Source organism: Capricornis sumatraensis, chromosome 9 (genome assembly GCF_032405125.1).
Source record: "Capricornis sumatraensis isolate serow.1 chromosome 9, serow.2, whole genome shotgun sequence".
Taxonomy (NCBI): Eukaryota; Metazoa; Chordata; class Mammalia; order Artiodactyla; family Bovidae; genus Capricornis; species Capricornis sumatraensis.
In genome coordinates this window covers 93,482,826-93,509,660 of record NC_091077.1, presented here as the reverse complement: position 1 = coordinate 93,509,660, position 26,835 = coordinate 93,482,826, and the positions used below count along the sequence as shown (strand labels likewise).

Below are 26,835 nucleotides of genomic sequence, written 5' to 3'. Positions count from 1 at the left end.
GATGAAAGCCTGGTCAGGAGACTTGCACTCCTAAGAAGGTTGTAGAGAGTGTTTTTCTCTGGAATGCATAATTGAATGAATAGGTTTGATTATTATCAAAGCCATTAATTGATTGTGTTCTGATAAAGCCTCTTCTCACATGTGGCTGCAGTCTTTCAGTAATGAATATATTCATTTTTTGTTTTTTCTTAATTCATGTTTTCTTGGTAAACAGTTTGATCAAAGAATAAATGCTGTCAACAATTGGGGCTTATTTTTCTAGAAACAAAAATATGAAGAGCTTGCACAGTTGTTTATTAGCATATGTTGTCTTTGGAACATAATGGAGCACTACTTAATTTCTAAATCCTAGGGTGGTACAATAGCTATCAATGTTACATTTTCTCCATTCTGTATTCTGTGTAGTTAATTTTTACTATAAACTTAACAGAAATAAGTTAGTATTTTGATGAGAGCTGTGGATAAAAATTATAAAAAAAAGACAAATGGTACAAAATATACTGTGACTCTTGCTGAAATCAAACCTGGTGGTGTTTTATGTGGGAGTTATAAGAAGATAGAAATTATTGTAATAATGAGAAGAAGAAAAAGCCTAAAAAAATCAGTGCCACTTATTGATGGTTTTTTTTTAAAACAGTGATTTATTCTGTGGCCATCCAGATGGAAGTTATATTTTATTGAAAAATTATAACTTAAAAAATTGTATTCAAAATTCCAGATAATAGAACCATCACTGCTGTCTACTAAGATGCATTGTGGGAAATTCTGTCAGACACCAATCTGCCCTATGTACACGTATATGCAAATAGCATACATAAAACACATATACACCAAATCAGCTGGAGCTATCTAAATTTTCAAAAGCATTTGTGTTCTTGTTCCCCACTGATGAAGTCTTTTTTTTTTTTTCCCCCTTACATATATTTATTTTGCAGCAACATTAAAGATATCCATTCAGTTCTTGAAGTGACAGTTTATGATGAAGATCGGGATCGAAGTGCTGACTTTCTGGGCAAAGTTGCTATACCCTTGCTGTCCGTAAGTTTTATTCACATGACACACAGCTCTGTGTTGCTTTTGCTCAAGAAAAAAAAAACAAAAACCCTCAGCTCTATATCTGTCATTTCTCAACCAAGGTCTGTAATAAGAACACTAAAAATTTTAACATACTCAATTCACGGCCATGTTGAATCCCATGATAGTTAATTTTTCCTGACAGACTCGATCCTGGTAATGAACAGGTACTTGTCAGAATTGCCACAGTTGTTTTGGGTTCTCTGTCAGTTTCAGCAGCTGGGGGTCAAAGGTCACCGAGGGAGTGTATTCAGTGGAGACCGCGAGACAGACGGCTGTCATGTCCTTTTCCCGCAGATTCAAAATGGTGAACAGAAAGCCTACGTCTTGAAAAACAAGCAGCTGACAGGGCCAACAAAGGGGGTCATCTATCTTGAAATAGATGTGATTTTTAATGCTGTAAGTCTTAACTTTGGCTTTTTTGTACTGCTAAAGAGTTCAGTTTCATGAAAGCTTTTGTTCCTGATTTGTAGAGAATTTCTGTCATCCCTCATTTTCTCTAAACCTTGATGTCTCCTGGAGAATACGCTTCTGCCACTGCCTGGCACACCCACACTTTCTGTTATAGTTGGCGGCTGCCGCTGCGGCTGTGCTGTGGCTACTGCCTGCCGGCATCAGAAATGGAAAGCGCATGCATGCGCCACTGTATACATTTATATTTTATGGGAACCGCAGCCAGGACTTTGAAACTTTAGCAATGATTGCAAATTGAACTGCGTGAAAAACTTGTAAACATTTGTAATATATTCATCCATAACAGACACATATGTTGATGTATAGGTGAAAGCCAGCTTACGAACATTAATACCCAAAGAACAGAAGTACATTGAAGAGGAAAACAGACTCTCTAAACAGGTAAACAGCGAGGAAAGATGAATCCCTCTGGGAAGACCTGATTTTATCTGTAAAACATCTATGTAAATTCAAATAAACTTTGGAGGTGTGGGGCGGGTGGGGAAAAACTATGGAATGTTTGATCATCTACTGATGTGAAATGGCTCTTTCTTTTCTTCTTTCTTTTTCTCTCTTCCCTTCTTTTCCTTGAAAGATCAAACAAGGACAATACCAAACTAATAAGTTGAATGGGGGTGGTCAGAAAGGAAAGGGGATACTGTAGGCTCTGCATAGAATGGATATGTATTCATTCGTTAGCAAAAGAATGATCATTTTGAACATAAAATACAATTTGATTGCCATGGAATGTGTAAATGAGAACACCAAAAGCTGAGGTTCAAATATACGTCCAGACCACCCACAGGTATGATGCAGGTGTGTGTAAAGCAAGCCCAGTGTATAGCTCTTCCCTCTAATCCACGAGAGAGGGGGCTCTATCTTTTAAGGGAGACCCTCCTGTTAATTAGACTTTGACTATGATCTTTTAGAAGTGAACTTTTATTGGCATTTTTAGCTCAGGAAATAGAAAATCAAGAGCCCTGATTCTCCTATCAGGAAGGAATTTTAGACTTGATATCTTGTAATTAGACTTGTAGCTTTAAATTTGATTTGATATCAAGTGAAGAAAAGAGCGCTAAGTTTCCCCTTTTAAAAGTTGTTTACTTTCAATTAACACAGCGAAAATAAAATATGTCTGAACTCTACAGTTTACAGAACTCATCTGTGTGTGTTAAAATATTTAATAATTTTCTGTGCTATTAGAAGACCCAAACTACTTTGTTTTTATTCCAATCACTTCACCAAAAACAGTGGAATCTTTAGTTGTTTAAAGACGGTGCATGAGGTACAAATGAAATATCTATCTGAATGGAAATACAGATTACATTTTTCCACATTTATATTTAAAAATAGTAAAACTCTTAAAGGTGAGTAGGGGCCAAGAAGGAAACAAATAGGGACACTCTTTACTTTGCCAGAAAGAAATTTTAACTGGTTTAAACTGCTGTGTATGTACGTGCTTCTATATGCACATACGTATGCAGATGTTTTCCATATGAGCCCAGTTAACTTTACATAGCTACTTCTTTAAAATACCAGATTAGCCTTGAAATATACTTGTAAGTAGCAAAATATTAACCTGCAGACATAATTACTCTAATTATTAACATAACTGTATGTAATTTTTTGAATCTGTATCTAGTATATGGGCTGTTTGTCTTACAGCTGTAGCCATGCCTTAGTTTTAAATTTTTTAATTGTATAAATTCCCATATACCTCTTAATCTTGTTCCACATCTACAGTTTATTTTTTGTCCCTTTTTTTATTGAGGTGTAATTGATGCACAATATTCTGTTACAGGTGTACAGTGTAGTGAGTCACAATTTTTAAAGATTTGTTCAATTTGTCATTACTATAAAATATTGGCTATATTTCTTGTGTTATACAATATATTCTTGTAGCATAATTTATATGTAATCACTTGTCATATACCTTTTTTAAGAAAATATTTTGTAAAGTACTTGGTTACCATACATTTTTCCCTAAATCAAAAATTAGGAAAAAGTAATGAGAAATGTAGGTAAAATTTATTGTGGGAAGGAGAGAGAGGAAGAGGGAAAAGAGAGAAGAGGAATGAAATATGATAGGAAGAAAGGGAAATCCTACTGAAATGGTGATAAAATATTCCTTTTTCTATAATAAAGCAATACTTGACAGGTTTTTTCTAAGCTCCTCAATAAAAACATCCCAAGTTAGCAATTTCACTTTGAAATATCTTGAAATGAAAGCATTTAAAGAATTTTAAAAGCACAGGATTTCAGAAATTTTAAATATATTTAAAGTTCTCAGCATTTTAAGTGTCAGAAAAAATGTTTTTGATCCGTTGGAATTTTTTTTTTCTTTTGAACAGAGGTAACTCAACTTGCATGATATTACTCTTTATGCAAATATACTTAACTTAGAAATTGCTCTTGTAATTTTGTTCTTTCCACTTTCTCCAGATATACCTCTCTCCCTCTAAGTTGTGAGCCAAACTGCTTGGTATATTCTTACAACTTTATTAACTTTCTGAATTCATATTAAGTCACACTAAACTTGAAGAATTTTGTAGCATATCTGATAAATTTTAGTCTTGCAAATTCTAATAATGGCTTTCATCTTCCTTTACAGCTGCTGCTAAGGAACTTTATCAGAACGAAGCGTTGTGTCATGGTGCTCGTAAATGCTGCATACTATGTTAATAGTTGCTTTGACTGGGATTCACCCCCAAGGAGCCTCGCTGCTTTTGTGGTATGATCATACTGTATTACTTACATTGTTATTCATTAAATTCGGTAATCATAGCTGCATGTTTCTGTGGCTCTAGTTACAGTTATGTCGATGTGGCCATTTTTAACTTCTATTTTGAGATTTGACTGGGCAGATTTGCCGTGGGCAGGAACCTGATGGATGTTCAAGGTCTGAGTCCAAGAATACATCCCCGCTCCCCGCCTCAGATTTCCGGAATACAAGACATCTCAGCCAATGTGCAATTTTCTCTGTGACAGTTAAAAAGTAAAATTTTACATGTTGCATAATCCCAAAGCCCAATAGCAGGGCCAAGAAAAGTCCTCAGTATTAAAAAAAAAAAAAAATTAAGAATCTTGACCATCCTCATTTTAATTGTATTTATCCAATGGATATCTTTTCAAAATAAGAAAATCTTTGGCAGTAGAATGCTAGTTGTAATACTTTAATATGTGAATCACGATTGGAAGTGGATGAATGCTTTATTATTTCTGAGATTTCCAGTTTTTAAAAAGGTAAAAGTGAGAAATTTGATAGTTCCAGAGTCCTCTGACAACATTCATCCAGTGGCCTTTTACTTTGGTTATTTAAAAATTACTGATAAAACCAACTTGCAAAGCTAGAAATTCAGAAAGAATTCTTTCCTCTGAGCTTCAGCTGAGATTTTTCTGCTCTCACATTATTTTTGCGTATTCAGGATTTCAGTCTGAAGTTTAAGTGGAGTCGTTCTTTTGAAATCTTTCATTTTATTGTCATACTTGTTAGAATATGAGTACCCTTATGTGTCCTTATATTTGCGGATTTCGCAGACTATGACTTTATCTTGGGGGCTTACAAGAAGAGCTTTAATTATAGTAACAAGTCAACATTTTAGAATTACCATTCAAATGAGTGTAGGCACATCAGTTCAATACTTTGAGCCCTGTCCTCCTCTCAGGCCTTGTGCTGGACTTTCATTAATGTCTGAGCACATGGAACAAAGAGTGTGTACATCCCTTTGTGTTGTGAGTTACCAGAAAGTTAGGCAGCCTGCTTCCCATAGACGTGTTGTTGTCTCCTTAAAGAAAGCGACTGGCATCATCATTAAGTTTTAGAAAAGAAAATCTGCCTCTCTCAATATCCTTTTATTTAGCTCTTTCACATGATAAATACATTGGAGTACTGTTAAACAAACTTTGTTGTTGTTTTTCAGCATCATAGAGGCACTTTAATGTTAGTGAGGGGAAAAAAAAAATGATGTTGAGTTTATATGTGTATTTTATGCCATTACGTCCAGATTCTAGGGGGCCGTATAGCAGACACAGTAATATTCTACCGAGAGTGTCATCTGCCATCTTTGTTTCTCCCCTTTGTTTCATAGCTATTTATGGCATTTGCAAACAGAGAAACCCGTATATTATATCATTTGTTCAGGAACCTTCATTTTGGATATTTCAGCATTACAGTGTGTATGTAAGTCTTCACAAACTTCACCTGGCTTCTAGAGGTCTCTCCTGTACAATGAATCCAAGATGGTCGACTTTCCTCACAATTTCCTACTGATTGAAAAAATATGTATATCAGCCAGTGAAATTCTGAGAAACTTAGCTACACAGTACTTGAGTAATTTCACTGTACGGGAGTCAAAATTCACTGGGAAAGAAAGGTAGTGGTCTCTCTTTCAGCTGGTGGTCAGTTTCTAACAGACTCGATCCTGCGAAACAAGCTGAATGCAAGACGTTTTCAGGAAGGAGGGGCAGGGAGGCCATAATAAAGATAGGAAAAGGGGCTCCTGACACCCATGGAGAAAAAACAGGCCCCAAACTACAATGTGAATACATGTTAACAGGAATTTTGAGAAGAAGCAATATTATTAATGGTTTCATTGAAAAAAAAGAAGCATTGAATTTCAGTCTGTTGAATGTCATTAAAACAGCAAATAACAACAACCAGCTTCATTGATCTGGACCTGAACTAGGAGTTCCAGGAGAATGGGGGCCCTGCCTTTTTCTCCTGGGACTCCAGCATCACCTGCAGAGCATCTAGCCCCTTAGTATGCTCCTGGTGTAAATAACTGTCTAAATCAGTAGACCAATCAATGATCCAGTCAGTCTGAAATATTTTTCTTATGTGGAGAAACTTTGTTCAATGATGCCGTATAGATAAGAATTTGCTCTAATAAAGCTAGTGATTAAATGATAATAGGCTTAGCTTAATACCTTTTAGTAATTTTTCCTAGACCTTATATTGAAATTCTAAATTATTTCATAATCCTCCATCCATCATCTCTTTTAACCTCAGATTAAATTCTAATATAAAAAACCCTTATATAATGACAACTAATATCTATCACAAATTTATGTGCCGAAACACTTTTCCAGGCACTACAGCATGAAAGTGCCTTTTGTGCATTAGTAAATTAAATATTCCCAGCAACCTTATTTGAAGTAGATACTGTTATTTTCCTGATTTGCAGAGGAAGAAGCTGAGGCACGGAAAAGTTAAGTACCTTGCCCAAAGCCACACAGATATTATTTCCTTTCCAAAAGAGCTTTTAAAATATGTACCTTGTAATCTTAACATCATAACGATTCAGGAAAAAAGAAAACACCGTGGTAGGATTTTTATTCATCTTCTAGATATTAAATGATGTACTTAAAAACGAAATGTTTCAAAGATCTTATTGCATAACCAGAGCCTTTTTAGGCCAGTTTATTGAAAAGAACTGCTTTCCATTAGGAGAGGCTATGAGCAGCACCCCATTGTTACAAACATATTGTTCCCATCATTCCCTGTTGATGGATCACGGGTCTATTATTATAATATTGGTTCCACTTGGCCCACTTTTTCATAAATGCAGCTGCCTCATGGAGCACATGCGTTTGTACCATTATGCTGCTTGGTTTTAGGCCCAGATCAGTAAACTTTATAATGTTTAAGTGCCTTTTTTTCTATCCTGTTTTCTTTTTCTTTTCTAAGTTAGCATCCAAAAGTAAATGTAGAGTAGTGAAATTTAAACGGAAAAACAGTCATTTTTGTCCTGATGTCAGTTAGAGTGGAGAGCATGAGCAATGCAGGGGAAGAGCTGCCCTGCTCTCTTTTTGTGCTACCTGTGTGTTCTGTGGAAGGTTCAAAGCCGGCTGACTCTATGAGAAATAGAAATCAGCCTGGAAGGTGATGGATGAAATATAAGCAGGCATGTGCCTGGGAATGTCCTTGTTGTTGTGTGCCATGAATTAGGTTTTTAAATTTTACTATGAATATTGTATGCTTAAGAGCAAACCCATACGTATGTGATGTGGAAGGCAGGGACGCTTGTCTTTGGGAATCATCTATTGTAGACGTGTAAATGTCTCATCAATTGGGTTTAATTTTCATCAGGCTCTTGACCAGACATGTGTGTTCTTGTGGATGTCAGTGGGTGCAACATGAGGGGAAAAAAAAGAGTGCACATTCTCTTTTTCAGTACTGTCATTTCTCACTGTAATGAGCACAAAAATAATTGGACAACTGAGCTATCAGTAAAAGGACACACTTCAGTGTGCGTCAAAGAATTATTTTACAGGACAAACTTTAATCTTTAAATGGGATTGTAGATAATTTGTGGTACCATCTGTCCATTTGGAATTGTTTTAGCCTTTTCTGTCGTTATACAGTAAGTGCTGCTGTGTTTAACATTAACATTTGATATTTTACACATTTAATTTCTGTTCTGCTGTGTGGTCCTTAGGGAACGGAGCGCTAGTGCTACATGAGAGAGACAAAGTATTGATCAGTTAACATTTCAGCTACATTTATGTATGTCGCAAAATTAATGAAAATGCCAGACAAAAATGTCAGAGTGCACAAAAAGGTAGAATTTAAATTTGGTAGTTTAATGAAAAGTTTAAGATGTGCATTATCAAAAATGTCCTCCTGCTTTTAAAGCACGATTCCTATCAGAATAACTAAAGGGAGACACATATTTTACTTAGAGGGACAATGAACATGAATTATGAAGGGATGTCAACTCCTCAAAGTACCTTGTGTTCCAAAACAGCATGTTTGAATGCTCAACCATTACTCATAAAATACATGTGTTTCTCTTCCTATCTGCAGAGCTACTGGCTTCACCCCTCCAGGCTGACCAGCCGGACGAGGCAGGCTTCCTACTGAGATTTCCCCCCCTTAGGTTTTTCTTGGTATCCAGGCATTCCTTTTGTGTCAAAACTGAGAATTCCCTCTAGAGCAATTCACTGAGGCCACTCTGGTTCATTACTCGTTCCTTTCTGGGTCCTTTTCAAATGCCTGGTTTTCCTTTGCTCCCAGATAATTTGAGCTCCACCTTCATTCAATCCCTGTTTTAGTAAAGGATCACACTTGGGACAGCAGCGACTCTGAGCCAAGCGGGGCCATTATGCAGCAAAAGAGAAAAACCAGAGATGATGTATGCAAAGAATGGCATGAGGCAGCTCTCTGTAGCCAATTGATAAAAAAATGAAATAAAATAAAATGGAGGAAGCACAAGCAAAGGAGGAACTGAGCTTGCAGGGGCTATGTGGCTGGTATACAAGGATTGGAAGACAATAGGCTCCCCAGGAAACCATATCGAGCACTTCCTGTGTAGAAAGCCTGCTGCTATTAAACAGCATATGGATTTTTCTAAAAGTTATTACAAACAATAAGGACATTTTAAGTGGCCTTCATGTTCAGGGACTGAAAAGGGAGCATCACTTAAGAAGAAATATTAATGTGAAAACAAAGACACGTCCAGATCTCCCGTAGTTCAGATTCAAGTCTTAGCCTTCACTGAGCAATAGAGAGGGATTGTACTGGCTGTATGGGAGGTAACTTTGAATTTCAACAGAAATTTCCAGTTTCAGTAATTTAAGAGGCATCAATAATACCACACCAACAAAATTATGCTTCAGGTCTGTAGCAATTTTCAAATGATTTTTATAGATGCTTTTGTTGCTGTTACTATTTTTTTTTTTTAGTGCTAGCAGAAAAATTGGAAATGTTCCAGACATAATTTTTGTTTTCTCCCCAAAACAGCAAAACAGAAGGACCCCTGAAACCATAGAAATAAGTACTAAAGTAAAATGATCTGTAACTGATGGTCCTATCCATATATTCTTGAATTTTCCTAGAATTATGTAAATTTAAACTTCCAAGACCTTTTGCCAACCCTTCTTTATGTATGCTTTCCCCTGATGTAAGTACTTACCAAGTTTATAAACAATATTTCTGATTTAGTTTATATAAATTTTAAAGGTACATTAAGCATTTCCTTCATAAATGTGTGAGAAAGAGAAAGCCTGTACAGAATTTCATTGCTTTCGAAGACTGTATATCTCCAAAGTTGCCTAAAATTCCTATTACAACATCAGAGACCATTGACACTTAGAAACTTCTAGTACTACACTTTTCAGTGAGCAGATTGTGTGCCCAATTCATATGAACATGCTGGCACTTTAAGTTGGTGTTCAAAGTATACATTTTTCCAAAATTTATCTAGATTCCATGGAAGGAAACTTTTCAAGCATTAGCTAATGAAAAAAATAGGTTTTTTTAAAGTGATGCCTTTCACAAAGCATTGCATATAAATTCTAGCAACTCCCCCCACCAAAGACCAGATTTTTGAAGTGAGTTGAATTTTAGGACTGATCACAATTAGCTAAAATCAAATATTAATAGGACAAAGCATTTTAACTAGATTTCTCTAATCCTTGAGGATACTGCTCTAGTTCACTTTGTAGGTCTATTTAAATGTATAATTCTTTTGTTTTATTTTTGTGGCTGTTACATATACCAATGTAGCACTTCCTCAAATCAGCACTTAACTTTCTTTAAACGGTGCCAGTGCCCCTTTTTTGTTTATTTTAATAGATGTCAGTAAAAGGGCCTCCTGCTCTTTGGAGGTAGGTAATCACATAAGATGTAGAATCTACTACAGTTCAAAAAGCTAATTCCTCTTAGGTTTTATTTTGTATTTACAAGAGGAATTTAATTCTTAAAACACATCGCAAACCTTTTCTATCATTTCTACTCTCCTTTGTTCTCTAAAGCAGAAACTTGTCAGATGTTATCATCTGGGGACATTCTGTGGGTGACTTGAAGAAAATGAAATTGTTTCACTTTTTTTTCAAGTACAGTGCAGTTGCACTGTATTATAATCAAACATAAAGCTCAAGTATCACCAGCATAACAATAATACCATACTGAATCTAGGAATTAGCCTCCTCGTGAATCTTACTGGTATGTGCAATGAAAGTTGGATGACACCAGGCAGCCTTCTTGCATTACATATCTTGTAGTTGCAGCCTCAGAATCTTTATGTGATCCTTAAAAAATGTGTTGCATGGTCCAGATTTTATGATTAAGTTGACTAAGGATTAAAAATGACAAAATAATGAAATTAGAGATGTTTCACTGTCTGTCCTCAGATTCCTAAACCAATATTCTTATTCTCCGAAGAAGTTTCCACCCTCCAGCTTCAATTTAAATTGTTGGGGACACACATTCTAAGCAACATAGCAAGGCATAGTTCTTTCCAAAATAATATTCTGTCAAATGTTTTGCAAAAGAGAAAGTGTAAATGAATAATTATGAAATTTATTTTAGTAAAATTTTGTAAACTAAGAATAATAGCTCTTCTGAAAGATTGTACATTGCAACAGAAATGCAGTCATTACCATACTTTAGACAGTGACTTAATTCTCCAAATGTTTTCATGCCCTTTTGTATGGGATAAATATTAAGAAGTAAGAAGTAGGATGCTTTCTGTTGTCTGATTTTTCTATTTTGACCAGTTATGAAGATATAGCTTAGAATTATGGTGTATTCAAGTTAATTTAACAAGTGAGAAGCTAACCTGAAATGCTGTTAAGAAAGATTTTCATTGCCCCCTTCCTTGCCATCATTTTACCATGTTTTAACATTACAGGTAGAATGAATAGAGACGTAGGATCACTCTTGCCATGGTAGGTCTGTGAGTTAGGACTCTGCACTGCATCCGCTATTTTGCTCTGATGACAGAGATCTGACCCTCAGCGAGTGGTAACATTAGAGATCAGTAACACTGAAGATGAAAGAGTGACCATTTCTCGCGTTTGTACCAGTCATCAGCCACTGGCTCAAAGAGAAGTAATGAAGAGAAATTCAGAGAGGAGCTCACAAGGAAAGACGGAAATCACATCAAAGTGTAAACAGATATTTGGGTAGAAATGAAAGGCAACCCTGATTTTAAGGATGAGGAAAAGGATTTTACAGACAAAACGGCTTTTCTTTTGTTTTAAATCAGCATTTCTCAACAGTTTTCCATATTCACTCCCCTAAGGAGAAGCTTTTCATTTAATTTAATGAGAGAAATGAAATACTAAGGAATAAGATTTTTCTCAGGGAGTGTTGAGCTTTGGGGGCCACAAATCACTGTGATATGCAAGATTCTCTGTGCTGTCCCCTAAGAACCAATTTTTGCCCCCTTGGGTGCCATCTCAACCCCATTGAGAATGCATGCTCTAGAGGAGGTTTAATGTGAGTTTAACTATGTTTACGTTCATGCTCTTGGTGGTAAAGTCTAGTTTAGAATTTCTGTAGTTTGCATACAATGCAAATGATTCCCATAGATAATCAGTCTGAGGAAAGAGAATTTGTGATGTTTATACAAAATTATTGACTATATTGGAGTCCAATGAAAGGAGAAGTTTTATCTGGCTTCATAGAGACTGAAGAATTACATTTTCTCCCTATGAAACCCCATATGGGAGCTTTCTGCTCTACACCAGTTCCAAGGGTGCATTGTAGTGCTTCCCTGAAAAGGAGAAGTGAGGTGAACATTAATTCTGGGCTAAGTAATATCTCCATCATTATGAGGGTTAGATGGGTTTTGTCCATACATTGTACTATATTTATGACTAATAGATAATCTTTATATTCCTAAATGGATATCATTATGTCAGAGATATAAAAGAACACTTCATTAGACTTGATTACCTATTAGATCTTCACGGGAAGGGAAGGCAAAGGGGTTGTGGAATAGAAAAGTCATTTTAAACAGTGAGGATACATGTTCTACTGGCTATTCTGCATGGCTGATTACTCAGTTCCTCATAGGAATCAAACAACTTTTACTGCTGTAATTTGTCAATAATAAGTAAACATATGATGTTTTATGTTTAGCTATATAAAAATAATTCTACTGCATTTTCCATAGTTAGCACTCTCTAGAGTTTCTGCCAAGCCGACTTCAGGCAATGCTTACGTGTTTGAAACAAGAATATATCATCCAATTTTATTATAAAATGTTGGTGAATTAAGTACTGTTTTCCTTAGTCAATCAGAGAAATCCTTTGGATTTAATTTAAAATAAGAGATTGCTAAAGTTACAAGTAGTCCATGAGTTACCTACAAATTATTATACTGAGGTTGTATAAAAGAGGTGTTATTATATACTTTGAAGTGATATGAGTGAAGGAGAAAAATAAAATATAAATGTGGAAGTTCAGAAAGCTGAGGTCACTTTCTCTAGTTAGGTAGAAATGTTGAAAACTTACCTGGATTTGTTTAAATTATTGTATATAGATCTTGGTTCTTCCATTGCATGAGACTATTACATGCCCCAACCAGGAGGCTGGTATTTTTAGGAGAGACCTTTAACCTAGGTTCTGTTGGTCTGGATATGCACTATTTCCTTCATTTTTTCGATTCTCAGAATATGAGCCTCCTACCACAGTTTTATTTCTAAGTCCTAAATCTTGGTTGATGTGTAATTAAAACTTTTTATTTTTTCATATAGACTCAAAAACCTCCAGGCAAGATGTATCTGTTTTGTAAGACAGTTCCTTTGATCCTGGGACACATTGCCCTGTAGTGACAATTTGGGGGCCACAAATCATTGTGATGTCTAATGTCATAATAATGACACAGAACCATTCCCAGAGCCTGTCAGTCATAGAGTACTAGCTGTAGAATGGAAATGTCATATGTAGGAAGTAGATTAGAGTGCAGTCACGGCTTGGTGTTGAAAATGCCAAGAACCACACCCACCCCAATCCTAGCTTCAGATAGACCATCTTCCTCATGGCAAAGGTAAGGGACCCACAGAAGTGGAGACTGTATAGGCTTTTAAGTGTGGCAATGAAGTCATAGAGTGTTATGGTTAGAAGGGAGCTTAGAGATAATTTTATGGTGGAGGAAATTAAAGTGTTACAAGGGAAAGTGACTTACTGAGGCATTTACTCTCCTTCTGCCCCAATTGTTGGTAATGAATGTTTCAAAGACAGCAGCATTGAGAAGAGAGAAAGAAAGAGAATGAGAAAGAGAGAATCTTTATCATGAAGTTTATAGGTTGTTGTCCTTAATTAAGGAAAACCAAGTGTGAGACATTGTTCTGTAGAGTTCTAAGAGTGTAAAATTAGGCTCCAAATTCTTGGTATGTCTTATTAAGAAATGTGTTGACCTGAAAGGGCTGGAATTGCCTACTCAAAATAGTAAATCTTTGCTTGCTTTGCTTAGTATTATTCCTGCAGTTCATGTAATAAGTGCATATTTTGTCTTTTGATATACTTCTCTACTAGTTGCAATCACATCACATTACAGCTCCCCCAAACACTGCAGAGATGTGTGTATAGTAATAGAGAATACAAAAAAGTTCACTGTGTATTTGAGGGAGGTACATTTTAGACAAGCAAAGAAATGTCATTTGGCCTCTAAGTAGTATAAATTACTCATTCCCAAAAGTAAATGTAGACTCTTTAAGACTATACTTCCCAGATTTTAAACATATACTATATCGTGAGTTGCTTAAACAGTTTAAACCATCTATATTGATCCATATCGATTTAATGGTAGATCAACCTGTCCATGCCCGAATTTCCATTAGACTAAATAAATGCCAGGAAAAAAAGTGTACGTATTGTGAATTACCTAGGAAAACTGGTGATTTAATTTCATTGGTTTGCTCCAATCCTAAATTTCCTTTAAAATTACATAGATCAAAATTCTTCTGGCATATAATTAAGCAATAAAATGAAATATTATATTCCTTTACAAAGTGTTGGAAGTACTGAATTAATAATAATCTGGGCATATTTTAAGATACTATTATTCATAGAATTTGTAGGGTGTTGCCCACTTGTTATATAAATTATGTGAGGTATAGTTTGCTATAAACTTGGTCCACCAATTTATTGCTATTGTAGTTACTCAAGTGAAGAAAGCTAAATTAAATCATCTATATGAAATGCTTTGAAGTTCTTAAGTATGAGGGATCTTGGATCATTTAGGCTTGAATAACATACAGGACCTCAACAATACAGGGTTTTGTTCCTGAGAGCTATGTAATCTTCAAAATTTGTATCAGTCTTTAAAAAATGATTTAACTTAAAATCATTATTTGAACATATCCTGTACTGGACCTCAGAAAGGAAGATATATCGCAAGGAAAAATTTCTCATGGGTATTTGCTAGAAATGCACAGCTCTTCCTCCAAAAGTATGTGGGAAGCATAATAATACCCAAGTTCAATTTCTAATAGACTAGAATGTTTAACCTAAGTTTAAGGAACTAGGAAAAAACTAGATCATAAAATGAAAAATGCCATTTTTTCAGTATTTTTAATCCGTCACTAGAACCAGTGACAGGAGATAAATTCAGGCTGTTCTGCTTGAGATGCATTTCAGTTCCATTAACAGATCTTCCCCGTTTTCATGCACACTCAATAAAGCTGTGTTGAATGACTGACTCAGATGACTTTAGCAGCAAAACTGGAAGTTAAAGCTGTAATATTGTAACCGAAACCCCCAACAGTAGTATCAGATGAAGCTAAGAATAAATGTAGTATATCAGGCTTCATAAAAGGGTGAATGTGGGATACATTTATGCCCTCCTCTATCTACTGTGAGATTCATACATAAGATTCACACTCATTATTCTCGTCATCTTAATGAGATCAGTGTGGGAACATTTCTCTCCTCTCCCTTTTGACTGTCAGAAATGGGGCACTCCGTTTTTCCTCCTTCCTCTCTCCACTTTTAAGGGACTAGTTATATTTTCTTGGAAGGCTAGAAATGTTAACTGGCAGCCCCAGAGTATCACGCAGAAAGGCTGAAGGACTCTAGGTAGAGACCACGAGTTGATCTCTCTCGCTTTTTTTCTATTCTTTTTTCCTCCTACATGCACTTCCTTGCTTTCAGGCTTTTAGCGTCTACCCTATTCCCCAGAGCAGGGGTGGGGGTGGGGAGGGTCCCTTGGAAAAGAAGGGAAAAGATCCTTTCTCCATGTGGAGGAAATGAGGGTACCTGAGTATTATCTCTATTTGTGACCCTCCTTCTCATTGAATCTATTGCCCTGATTAACTTTGCACAGTCTTCCTAAAGCAACTCTGAACATAATCGGTTCGTGTGTCCCAGCTAGACGTATGTCCAGCCTTGAACTAAAAAAGAATGGGCAAGGCACCAACTTCTAATGCATCTTGTCCTCAAATAAATTTTCAGATCTGTCAAGAAACATTCACTTTTTATAATTAAAGTTGCTAGGAGAGATTTTTACCGTGTTTTTAGACCATGGATTCCCTTCATCCTTAAGGACAAGAAAACAAGAACTTATAAAAATATTATTCAAGCTGTCTAGGCTATTGATTATTAATTTATATTATAACCACACTGGTTTGGGTACTGCTTTCCTTAAGAGGAACTCGGATTCCCTTTAACATGATTGAAGAATTTTAAAGTAGGCATTTTTAATATTTGCAGCCCTCTTAATTATAACTTGTTTAATGTACCACTGTTAGCACAGGGATTATGAGTTAATAAAAATGTCATAGTATTAGTGAGTAAAACACTGTGTAATTTTCCCCAGGTAATAATTAACAGCATAAGGCTATATTAACAATAGTCTTAGAGAACTGTCCCTAAATGTATTTGATTCTCTTCTTTTAAAAAGTAATTTTATACTGAAATTCAGTAATAAAATATTGGAGGGATTTACTTAAGCTAGTTACCCTAAACTTCTTAGGTGCACAAATCTTTTCAAGTGATTTGCATTATATTGCTATGTTTAACATCATCCTATTTTAAAGTCAGTCTGAAAGTTTGAACTGTTAGCTTAAAGTTCACCAGAGGAACCTTATTGAGATTCATAAAAAGTTTACTTACCTCATCACAATATTTGTTAAAACAGTTGAAAAAATAAAATTAATAAGCCATGAGGTCATTATTACATAATGTTTTTGCTCACATAGATAAATGGGTTTCTTTTTCTCTCTTTCTTTTTAAATAATGTCTCTCTGGCTTTGTTCCGTGGTTGCAGCAGACTGTTAGTATGTATCTTTATACCATCAGAATGAGTGAGATATATCTGTGTAAATTATTGATTCACTTGAGCCTACCTCTGTAATTCAGGGCTGAAAACTCTGGCAGCTTATCTAGTAGAATGATATAACTAGGAAACCGAAGTTACCTACCACAGCAACAATTGCCAGTTGGGGGGTCAAATGCCCTTTTACCTTTATACCTGAACACCTGCAAATTGAGCTGTATCCCATTCAGATTTTAAGAACAGGCCCATTGTCACAGGAAGTAGAGTTTGTTTCTTGGAGAAAATTATGCCAGTTCTAGTTCTGAATGAAAGACGAGGCTTTTATTACTCAAGGGATATTAGGGCTGACTGCTTTTTTGAGAAAACAAATTTGCTGTAACTTTATCTGTAATTTAGTCCTGAATGGGTGCAAATAGACTGCACATTGTATGGTGCAGAAGGAAGAAAATAGGGGTTTGTTAAAGCCATACAAGGGCTATGTAACCACTATATTTCCGAGGGAAGTCTTATCAGAGTTGCAGGTTATAAAGGGGGAATATTTTGGTTACAGCCTTAGCATCAAGCACCTGTTTTGAATTTTAGTTTAGAATGACTCTGGAAAAAAAGTTTTTGTCTAAAATTATGGATGATGAAGTTGCCCTTTCCTGAAAGTTGCTGTACAGGCTGACTTTGACTTTGAGACTGGCCCCCTACCCCCTAGAAACTTCAGAAATCATTATAATCACTCCTGACTGAGGTTGAACGCTAGACTCAGACCTAGGTGGTGTGTTGACTTTTTACTTTTATAAGCAGATTAGATTTATAGCATAAAAAATAAATAAATTTTAAAATAAAATTAAAAAACAAATAGCATGCAATATTCTTCACATAAGAGGCTGATTTAAGCTTTGTCAACACTGAGAACAAGATGGATATTTTGAGTAAGGGACAAGACAAAACACACCTGGGCCAGTGAACCTCCAGGTCACACAAGTGTGCAGACTAATGCAAGATGTGTGATTTAGAATATCTCACCCCTCAGGCTGGTCACCCACACCTTAGTCAGCAAGCTCAGTAGTTGTCATAGAAACTCTCCTTTTTACAGTGTTAGAGTTGATCACTGTCATGGAACCAGACTAGGTAATCAAACATCTTAGCCATATGCTCGTTCTGAGCTCCAACCTAGTCAATTAGCACATTTTCTATTAAAAACTTAGTTGTAATAGGTCTTCATTAGCTAGCAGTTGCCATAATTGAACAGTTACTCAATTATGTCCATCCCCCAACCTAATTTTCACTTCTTTTTTTGTGTCCAACTAAGAATATATCCAAGAGCATTCATGACCCCCACCTCAAACAAACTATTAGAAGGGTAAGCCAGGGTTTAATACTTTATTTTTCTTATGTTTCTATGTTTTGGCATATATAATTAGGCCCTTGAGTTCTTCCTTTTTCTGTGTATTTCAGAATTTCCAGTGGTTTTCACTGAGTAGGGAAAGGAGACGTCTACTGGAAAGGCCCACTGTACGATAATGTCTCTAGGATGTGACAACCTTTTTACCCTTAAATCCACCCCTTCTTTCACCATTTTCCGTTCTCCCCATCAGATACCCATCCAGGCACATCATTATCCTGACATCACTCCCCATTATCTGCATTATGGTCCCTGCTACCGTCTGCCTGTGTCTGGCATTATCATATCCCTGAAACTCACCGTGTCGTGTATCATCTGATGATCAAGCCTATTGTCTAGGAGAGGGAATGGGTCACCCCCAGATAACATATGTGCATTTTATCACTGGCCTTATGGAAAGTATTTCTGATGTGCTTAGACATCCAAGCCCTTACTTACAAGCAGGTGTAAAATGTTGTAACTGAGTTATCAGAGAGCAGGAAGGGAATTCGAGTGGCCCTTGGATAACACCATACAGGACATTTCTGGCCCCAGCAACTCACACAGATGCTCTTCTTGGTTGGAAAGAATTGTACCTCTTCCATCATTATAAAATTATGAATGTGAAAAGAATCAATCATAAAGGTTTTCTAAGCTTGGGATCCTCATTGTGCTTTCCTCTGTGTAATACAAAATAAACAAAAGCAGGAATGTAATAAACAACACTTCACTTAAGAAGGATAGAGTTTAAATGTCCCTGCATAATGAAACATCAGAGCTGGAGATGTTCAGCCAGTGGAAAGGCACATGAAAAGGATAGACTCAAAGTCTACTGGACTTCTGCTTCTGTCCATTTTCTGGAATACAGAAGTGTTCTTTCTAATGCATCCATCCTTCCTGACCAGGTCTTTGCGATTTAGACTTGTATGCTGGACTCAATGTAAGATGGTAAATTGTTTCAAGGATGACAGATTACACATCTGGTTTCTTCTCCCCACAACCCCCACATTCACCTTTATAACAATTTTTTTTCAAAAAGTAATGTGGTTTAAAAATCATTTTAAGTTGCCCAACATAAATGATAAAATCAAATATTGGATTCACAAACAATAGCCTTTATTGGTTTGTGACAAGTGATCCATCTTTTTGCATTAGTGCAGCTTTCTGAACCAGATTATTTTTCATAATTGATAATTTGTGAGTCATATATTTGTTATCTGTTCTTTTATGGCTTTGAAAATAGTGAACGATGCCAAAGATCACTGTGCTTTTATAAAGAAAATTATTTTAGTGTAGTTTATTGGCTGGCATTTTCTGAAAGTATGTTACCAATAAGTTTTGCAGAGAATGTAACAAAGATAAAAGTAACATTCCTTGCTAGAAGGAGGCCTGATAGGTCTAGAATTCATATTGATAATGTGAATTTAGTTTTAGAATTTATTCATGTTTAGCATGAGAACAATGAATATACATAAATAAGAAAAAATGTCAAATTTCTGCAGAGAGAAAATATTTTGTTGCATATATAAGCAATTTTCCCAATACAAAATCCACATTAAAACAATACACAAACACTGTAAAAAAAAAAAAAAAAGAAAAGCTACCTTGCTATGTGCATTGCAATTAGAACAACAGAATAATGATACTTCTTCTTGTGATCAATAATTTCAGTTGATTTTGATAGATAGCCTTAGGAAAAGTGTCCACCATAATACAATTTTTATTATTCAGCCTTATATTTTTGTTCCTAAAACCTTCATAAGCACAATGGAAAATTCTTATCCAGTATTATGGTTAATAAATATGTTATGATAGAATTAGAATTCTACATATGAATTTATTTGCCCCAGGTAAATAATAATACGGCCTTTGAAATCCATTTTGCCTAACAGGGCAATATTAAAAACTTTTTCTTACCCTTAACTAATAATTCTCTCACACAACCTGAACATATTCACTAATTCTGTTCACAATTATACTGACTGACAAAGTATAAATCAGTTGGAAAAGTAACAACCCAATTTACTGAGGACTAATATGGTTAGCTGAATTAAATTTTAATTTCACAGAAAACTTGTTATGAATCTGCCTTTAGAAATTACATGGTTCATCTTCAATCTTTACTAAAATTTCTCCTGAACAATTTAATTATAGAAAACTATTTCTAATAAAAAGATTATAGACCTAATTAAAATAAAATTGAGATCATTTCATCATATCATAATTATATTATGATTATATACAATTAAATACCATATATAAAACATTTACTCTTCAGGAGACACTAATAGTGGGGAAAAAAAACACCTGTAGGTTAATGTCCTCATCACTTCCACCTTTAAAGTTATAGGTTCTATTACACACACATTTATTACATCATCTAATTGCTTAAAATTCATATTTTAGTTGGGGGGAGATGCTGACCAATATACAGTTGGCTATAAATCAGGATAAACTAGCACACTCATTACCATCACAGTGCCTTTTCTTAGGTGATTTTGTTATATCTGAACTCTCATTATTAGAATTTCAACTAAGATTATCACTTCTAAATATGCCAAAGATATATTATAATTAAAATTTTATTATTTAATACCAAAATCCAATTATGAAGAATAGTCTTCCTTCCTCAACCTGAATATGCTCTAAATTGTGTTTTTTAAAATTGAGGATGTGTGGAACATCTTTATCAGATGGCCAAGCAGAATGTTTGAACTATATAAATAGCAGTGTTAAAAATGATAGCTTTTCCTTTATGCGTCTCTTAGAAAATGTTGACAGTGTTATTTAGCGTCTGTAACAGTATAGGGAGAATTTGCTCTACCTTTTCAGATGTTTCGTTGGCCTCGTTTATGGTGTGTGCGGTGATAGTGGGGTATGTTTATTTGTACATATGGTGTGACAGATTGTTGATGTGTTTTAACCATAATATATTATTCAGTTTTGAAACCTACTCTCTTTAGAGTTGGAATTTCTCTATGGTTGCAGGGAAAATGCATTTCTAATAACTTGTCTTACAGTATTGAAGATCTGCATTTTATTTTTTTTCCTGACTATCCCTTTTATATTTTGTTTTTCTTTTATATTTTCTAATTGGACAATAATTGCTTTACAATGTTTTGTTGGTTTCTATCATACCACAATGCAAAGCAGTCATAACTATATATATATTCCCTCCCTCTTGAGCCTCCCTCACCCATCCCACTGGATCTGCATTTTAAACATCACTCTCCATATTTCAGAAAATGTGACTTGCTATATAAATTACCGAAATTCAGTATTAATTTGATATTTTTCCAGTGAAAAATCAGATTACTTTATTGTTATTGTTATTCCATCTGAGCTTTATTATAAACCAAAGTATTTGATATTTTCTTAAAGAAGAAATGCAGTTTGAAATATACATGACCTTTAAATCACTCTAAATATTTAAAGTAGATAGTTTTGACCAATGGATTTTGAAAGCTATATAAAGTCTGGGGGAAAGTATTGGGTTGTTCACAAGTTTGTTTGGGTTTTCCATAACATCTTACATCAATAATGTAAACTGTCCCTTCTCCTCATGAGATATGTTCAAATCATGGAAACTAATTCCAAATTTTGTGATTGATCGCTCTACCCAAAACAATTGAATTTATCAATATAGATTCCCTGTGGAATTCTGTAGAATGTAGAGCTTCAATATACATTCAGAGGTATTATAATACATTATTGAAACAGAACTTTTTCCCAGCAGAAAAGTAATTTACATTTTTCAGAAGATAAACCTCTAGAAGAAAATAAGTAGGAAATAATAGGGAACTCTAAAACTGGAGTGTAGTTTTAGATCAAAAACTATCCATACATATCCCAATGTGTGTTATGAAATCTGTGCATGAAGAATGAGGGTTATCGACTCGTCAGTAAACGCCTTATAAAACATTGTTTATCTCTGTTCCCCACTCCAATTGTCTTGTATGTCATTCTGCAGTTTGGCCTGTAGAGAGCAATCTTGTACCACTAAAGCTCTCCATTACCATTTATTTAGGCTGGAGAAGCTTACAGCCTTACAGATCTGTTCAATGTAAGCAGAGTTATTTGCATAAATTCCAGACTTTGATGATGGTCTGTGGCCTGCAGATTATTTATGCAGTTGTTTGGCCTTGAAGTTCACAAAAATGCTCAGAGGTGACTTTACTTTGCATTGTGACCCCGTGTAGGTGGGAGCCAGCCAAATGGTTGGGTGGATAACGTCAAAGTGTGAGGCCTCTTGTCTGAAACATAATGCTTTGTTTCTCATACAGCCCTTCAGATAAAAAAGAAATCCGCCATCATCTAAAATATAGAATAATATTTTATCACCTATGTAGCAAAGATGACCAAAAAAAAAAAGTTCTGAAGTCTCACATGCAATGAGGCGATTGGAAACATTTGTCAGTTTAGACCTGTTTAATCTTATTTCAATTAAGAATAGTTAAAAGCCAGAAGGGCTGGCATTATTCTTGTGGCTTGTTATTTTTACACAAATACTACCAAGTGCTGCTATGTGCATATTTTTTTAAATATGAAGAAGTATCAGTTCCTTCCTATTTTTCTCAGCTGTGTTTTAGAATAATTAACAGCAGTGTATTAATTCAAACAGTTGCAGAGCATGTGTTCCATACCACAGTGTACCTTTACTTCTAATTCATGGGTTGAAAACAGTACATGATGCTTTTAGAAGTATAACTTTTTATTTATTTCAGGAAAAATACTTTTTTCCCACTCATAGATATATGTGCCCAATTTTGAACTGCTCTCATTCCTTCGTTGCTTCCTTCCTCACATTGACTGAGCACCGGCTCAGGGTCCAGGCTCTGTTCCACACTGGGATTCCAGACTGGTTAGGACCTGACTGTGAAAACACTTATGTTTTGTTAAAGTCATATTTGAGAAGAACGGATTGTAATTACACTAAGATCTTATTAATAGAGTTTAAATTTAGGGAATTTTGACATGTCACACCTGTGAATGTTTAATTCCATGATTTTTTGTGGAGTTAACAAAAATTTATAAACCCTCATTTCTACGTATATTCCTTTCAAGGAACTCATTGGGTTTTAGAGAATGGAACTTGGTTTATTTCAGGGATGGTGGCTCTGTCAGTAAAGAGTCTGCCTGCAATGCAGGAGACAGGGCTTCAGTCCCTGGGTTGGGAAGATCATCTGTAGGAGGGCATGGCAACCCACTCCAGTATTCTTACCTGGAGAATCCCTTGGACAGAGGAGGCTGGTCGGCTACAGTCCCTGGCGTCACATAGAGTCAGACACGACTGAACGACAAACACTTTAACGTTTTTTGAACAAATTATTTCTGAATGATTATATTTCCTAAAATGGAATATTATGCTTAGGTAAGAGAGAAACCAACCTTTGATTGTCACATGATTCACATATATCAGCATATTTCAAAATCCGAGTGTTTTAAGTTTCAGCTGTTGACCAAACTGGCAATACAGTGCATCTTATTTTGCAAAAACTGCTCCATAGTCCTAAAAACTGTATGTCATCAATTACCACCTTTGTTCATAAAACTTCCACTAAGGTTTGAAATTAATCCAGTTATAAGAAACGTATGGCTGCAATTGCCTTTTGGACCTGGCATACCTACTTTCTGTAATACTTGCAGAGGTTACTGAGTGTGGTTTCAGGAACAAGGAGAGTGTATTGTTTGTGAGGAGTAGCCTTTGATTCCTGGATCTGTGGTTATTAGAGCTGCATCTGGTTCACAACAGATATTCACATCTTGAGTGGTTAAATAGAGAAGTTGCTTTTCTCACAGGGTAACCTCACAGCTGGGTGCGGGCAGACAAGCTCAGAAAGAAGTCACTTGAGTAGCTAAGAAGTTTTGAACAGACTGGTGAAACTGGGGCAAGAAAACTGACTTTAATGTGATAGGGAGGCTTCTTCATTTCTTAACACTATACATTTTATTTTGAATCCTTTATTTTTCTAAGACTTTCTGATTACAAGATGGGGTTAGCAGATATAAACTATTATATAGAGGATAGATAAACCACAAGGTCCTACTGCACAGCACAGTTAGCTATCTTCAATATCCTGCAATCAGCCTAATGCAAAAGAGTGTTAAAGATTATATATATATATATACAACTGAGTTACTTTGCTGTACGCCAGAAACTAACTTTATACGTCAATTATACTTCAATTAAAAAAATACATTTGAAAAAAGATACAATAATGGATTCCTTTATTAAGTGTAGTTGATTTGCACATTGGTTTTAATCAGATTCAGATACAGTATTAAGTCATTATTTTCTAGTATACGCTTTTTAACTCTGGAAATGTTCTGTTACCTACAAGCAGATCATCTGACAGCCCTTTTCTCCACCTGCTGACTACTCCTCCCAAATCAAAGCTTAGGCTAGGATACCAAATAGATAAAGGACCTGCAGTTTCAAGGGATCAGTTCTTATCTGAGCTAAATGAGGCTGAAGATTCAGATGAAAATAGAAGAGTCAAAAAAGACAGGTGCTTGAACAGGTGGGTTTGTGATCTTTTGCCATTACACTGGTTCTCATAGTCTTAGAATAATCACAGCAAGCAACAGAGCTCCCTCTGTTACAGAGGAATCTGGGGCATCCTCACTCCAGAGCTTGACCCTAAGAGGTGATGAACTTGACTTGGTGGAAAGGACATTTTCCTCTATCTAATTTACCCACCTCAATATATATACAAATACACACATTCCTTTCTCTTAATACACCAATAAAGATTTTTTTTTTATACACCCAGAGTTTCTTCCCCATGCGTGGGAGAAGACACAAAGTAAAGACTCCATCTCTTTTCTTCGTCAAACCCCAGAGATCCAGTTTCCAGAGGAATTAAATGGATACACATCTCAGAACTAAGGGGAACACATTAGGGATTTTGATCTTTTTTTTTTTTCTTTTTAGGGAAAAAGCAACAAATTACATACAAAGAAATTTTGACCTTTTAGTTCTTCATTTTTTCAGGAGATGTGAAAATACCCTTAGAGCAGAAACAGAAGATAGAAAAAGAGTCAGAGTAACGTATACACAATACTATATTTAAAATAGATAACCGGTAAGGACCACAGGGAACTATACCCAATATTTTTTTAAAAGCCCATATGGGGAAAGAATCTTATCTGTATATGAGTGTTTATTTGTGTGTGTGAGCAGATATATATGGATATGGGTATATGCACGTGTGCTCACTCAGTTGTGTTGAACTCTTTGAAACCCCATGGACTATAGCCCCCTAGGTTCCTCTGTCCATGGAAATTTCCAGGCAAGAATATTGGCATGGGATGCCATTATATGTATGTATTAATTTATAACTGAATCACTTTGCCATACACTTGAAACTAATACAACATTGTAAATCAGCTATATTTCAATTTTAAAAAAGGAAAAAGGTTCAAAGCTGGCACCACATAGAGAAAAACAACTTTGATTCCTTTTTAATAGTTGAAGAATGGCTTCCATTGTTGAGGAATGACTAATTATTATATTTATTAATATAATCATAAGAGTCAACTCTGTGAATACAAGCTTGCATTAGTTCTTAGAACGTTGCTTCTCAGCCTCTGATCTACACACACATCACTCAGGATCTGATTAAAAATCAGGTTGCAAACCTCAGCAGGCCAAGGGTAGAGTTCTTGAGTGATCCTGATCAGGAAGCACAATTTTACATGAGGTGTGAACTTAGATACCAGAATTATCAGTGATCTAGCACATAGGCTTTCAAATTTTAGCATGTTTCAGAATCATCTGGGAAGATCTTAAAGACACAGCAATCTGGACCCTGATCCTGGGGTCTCTGATGTAGAAGGATGGAGCTGAGGTTCAAAGGTTTGCATTTTTAACAAGTTTGCAAATGATGATACTGGTCCAGGGACCACACCTTGAGAACCACTGGTCTGCTGTAATCCAGTCTACTCGATGTTCATGATGTGGAATACACACACACACCCACACACACCCCCACACCCACCTACACACCCACACACCCACACACATACACACCCACACACACCCACACACACCCACACACCCACACACACACATATCCCCACCCCTCCACCCACCCCTTCTGCCCTTAAATGATTCTGATTTAACTGGTCTTGGATAGGGGCCAGGTATGATGAGTGAAACCCAGCTATTCTCAGGTTACTCTAACATTAAGTCAGAATAGAAAACCCAGCTGGGTTCCTTCCATAGAAGGATATATAATAAACTAGAAAAGGAAGAATTAAATCAAAAGAAGAAAAGAGACATCATTTCAAAAGACCAAGGAAAGAAACCAGAAACTGCTGCAGCAGGAGGGGAAATAATGGCAAATATTGTTTTTGAAAATCATCAATATAAAGTAAAACCTGTGAGTGAAGGAGGTTCAGAAAATGTTTCTGCAACTGCCAGTTGGGGAGCTGGCAGGATATCATTGAGACTGATATTCTGATATTCTTCAATCTTTCTCTTCCCATGCCTCCTGCCATCTTAGACCCAGAAGGAAAGGCCAGCTCTCGAAGTGGCATCCTTAAAGTTTTAGTGCTCTTGGAGTAGATGAGTGTCGCGTTAGAAGTAAATTAACGAAATGAATACAAATAAGTTCACTTGTTTGTTGAAATATTTCTAAAGTTTCCTTCTCTCTCCTACACCTTCCTTTAAAGAATGATGAAGGAAAGGCTGGTCAGTATTTGATGTCGCCTGATGACAGTGTTATTCGGGAAACATCCAAGAAGCAAAATGAGGGGAAACATAGGAGGAGGGTGACCTTTCCTAGTCCTCTTTGGTATGTGGAATCTATTGTATCTAGAGAGTAGAATAAGAAGCTGTTTCCAGCTAATATTTTTGTTAATATTTGGAGACTCAGGAAAAAAAAATCCTATTTTTGCAAGAACACAACCTTCCTCTTTACCTAATAAT

At 35.7% G+C, this 26,835-nt stretch overlaps 1 protein-coding gene across 4 annotated transcripts in view; it reads left to right on the top strand.

The window, feature by feature from the left end:
• MCTP1 (multiple C2 and transmembrane domain containing 1) overlaps positions 1 to 26,835 on the top strand; it is a 559,548-nt gene that overhangs the window by 395,291 nt on the left and 137,422 nt on the right. For all 4 annotated transcript variants that reach the window (XM_068979294.1, XM_068979293.1, XM_068979292.1 and 1 more), the window contains 4 exons: positions 936 to 1,038; positions 1,372 to 1,473; positions 1,855 to 1,929; positions 4,139 to 4,258. In XM_068979294.1, coding sequence (XP_068835395.1) covers positions 936 to 1,038; positions 1,372 to 1,473; positions 1,855 to 1,929; positions 4,139 to 4,258 — 400 coding nt within the window. The remainder of the gene's footprint in view (positions 1 to 935; positions 1,039 to 1,371; positions 1,474 to 1,854; positions 1,930 to 4,138; positions 4,259 to 26,835) is intronic.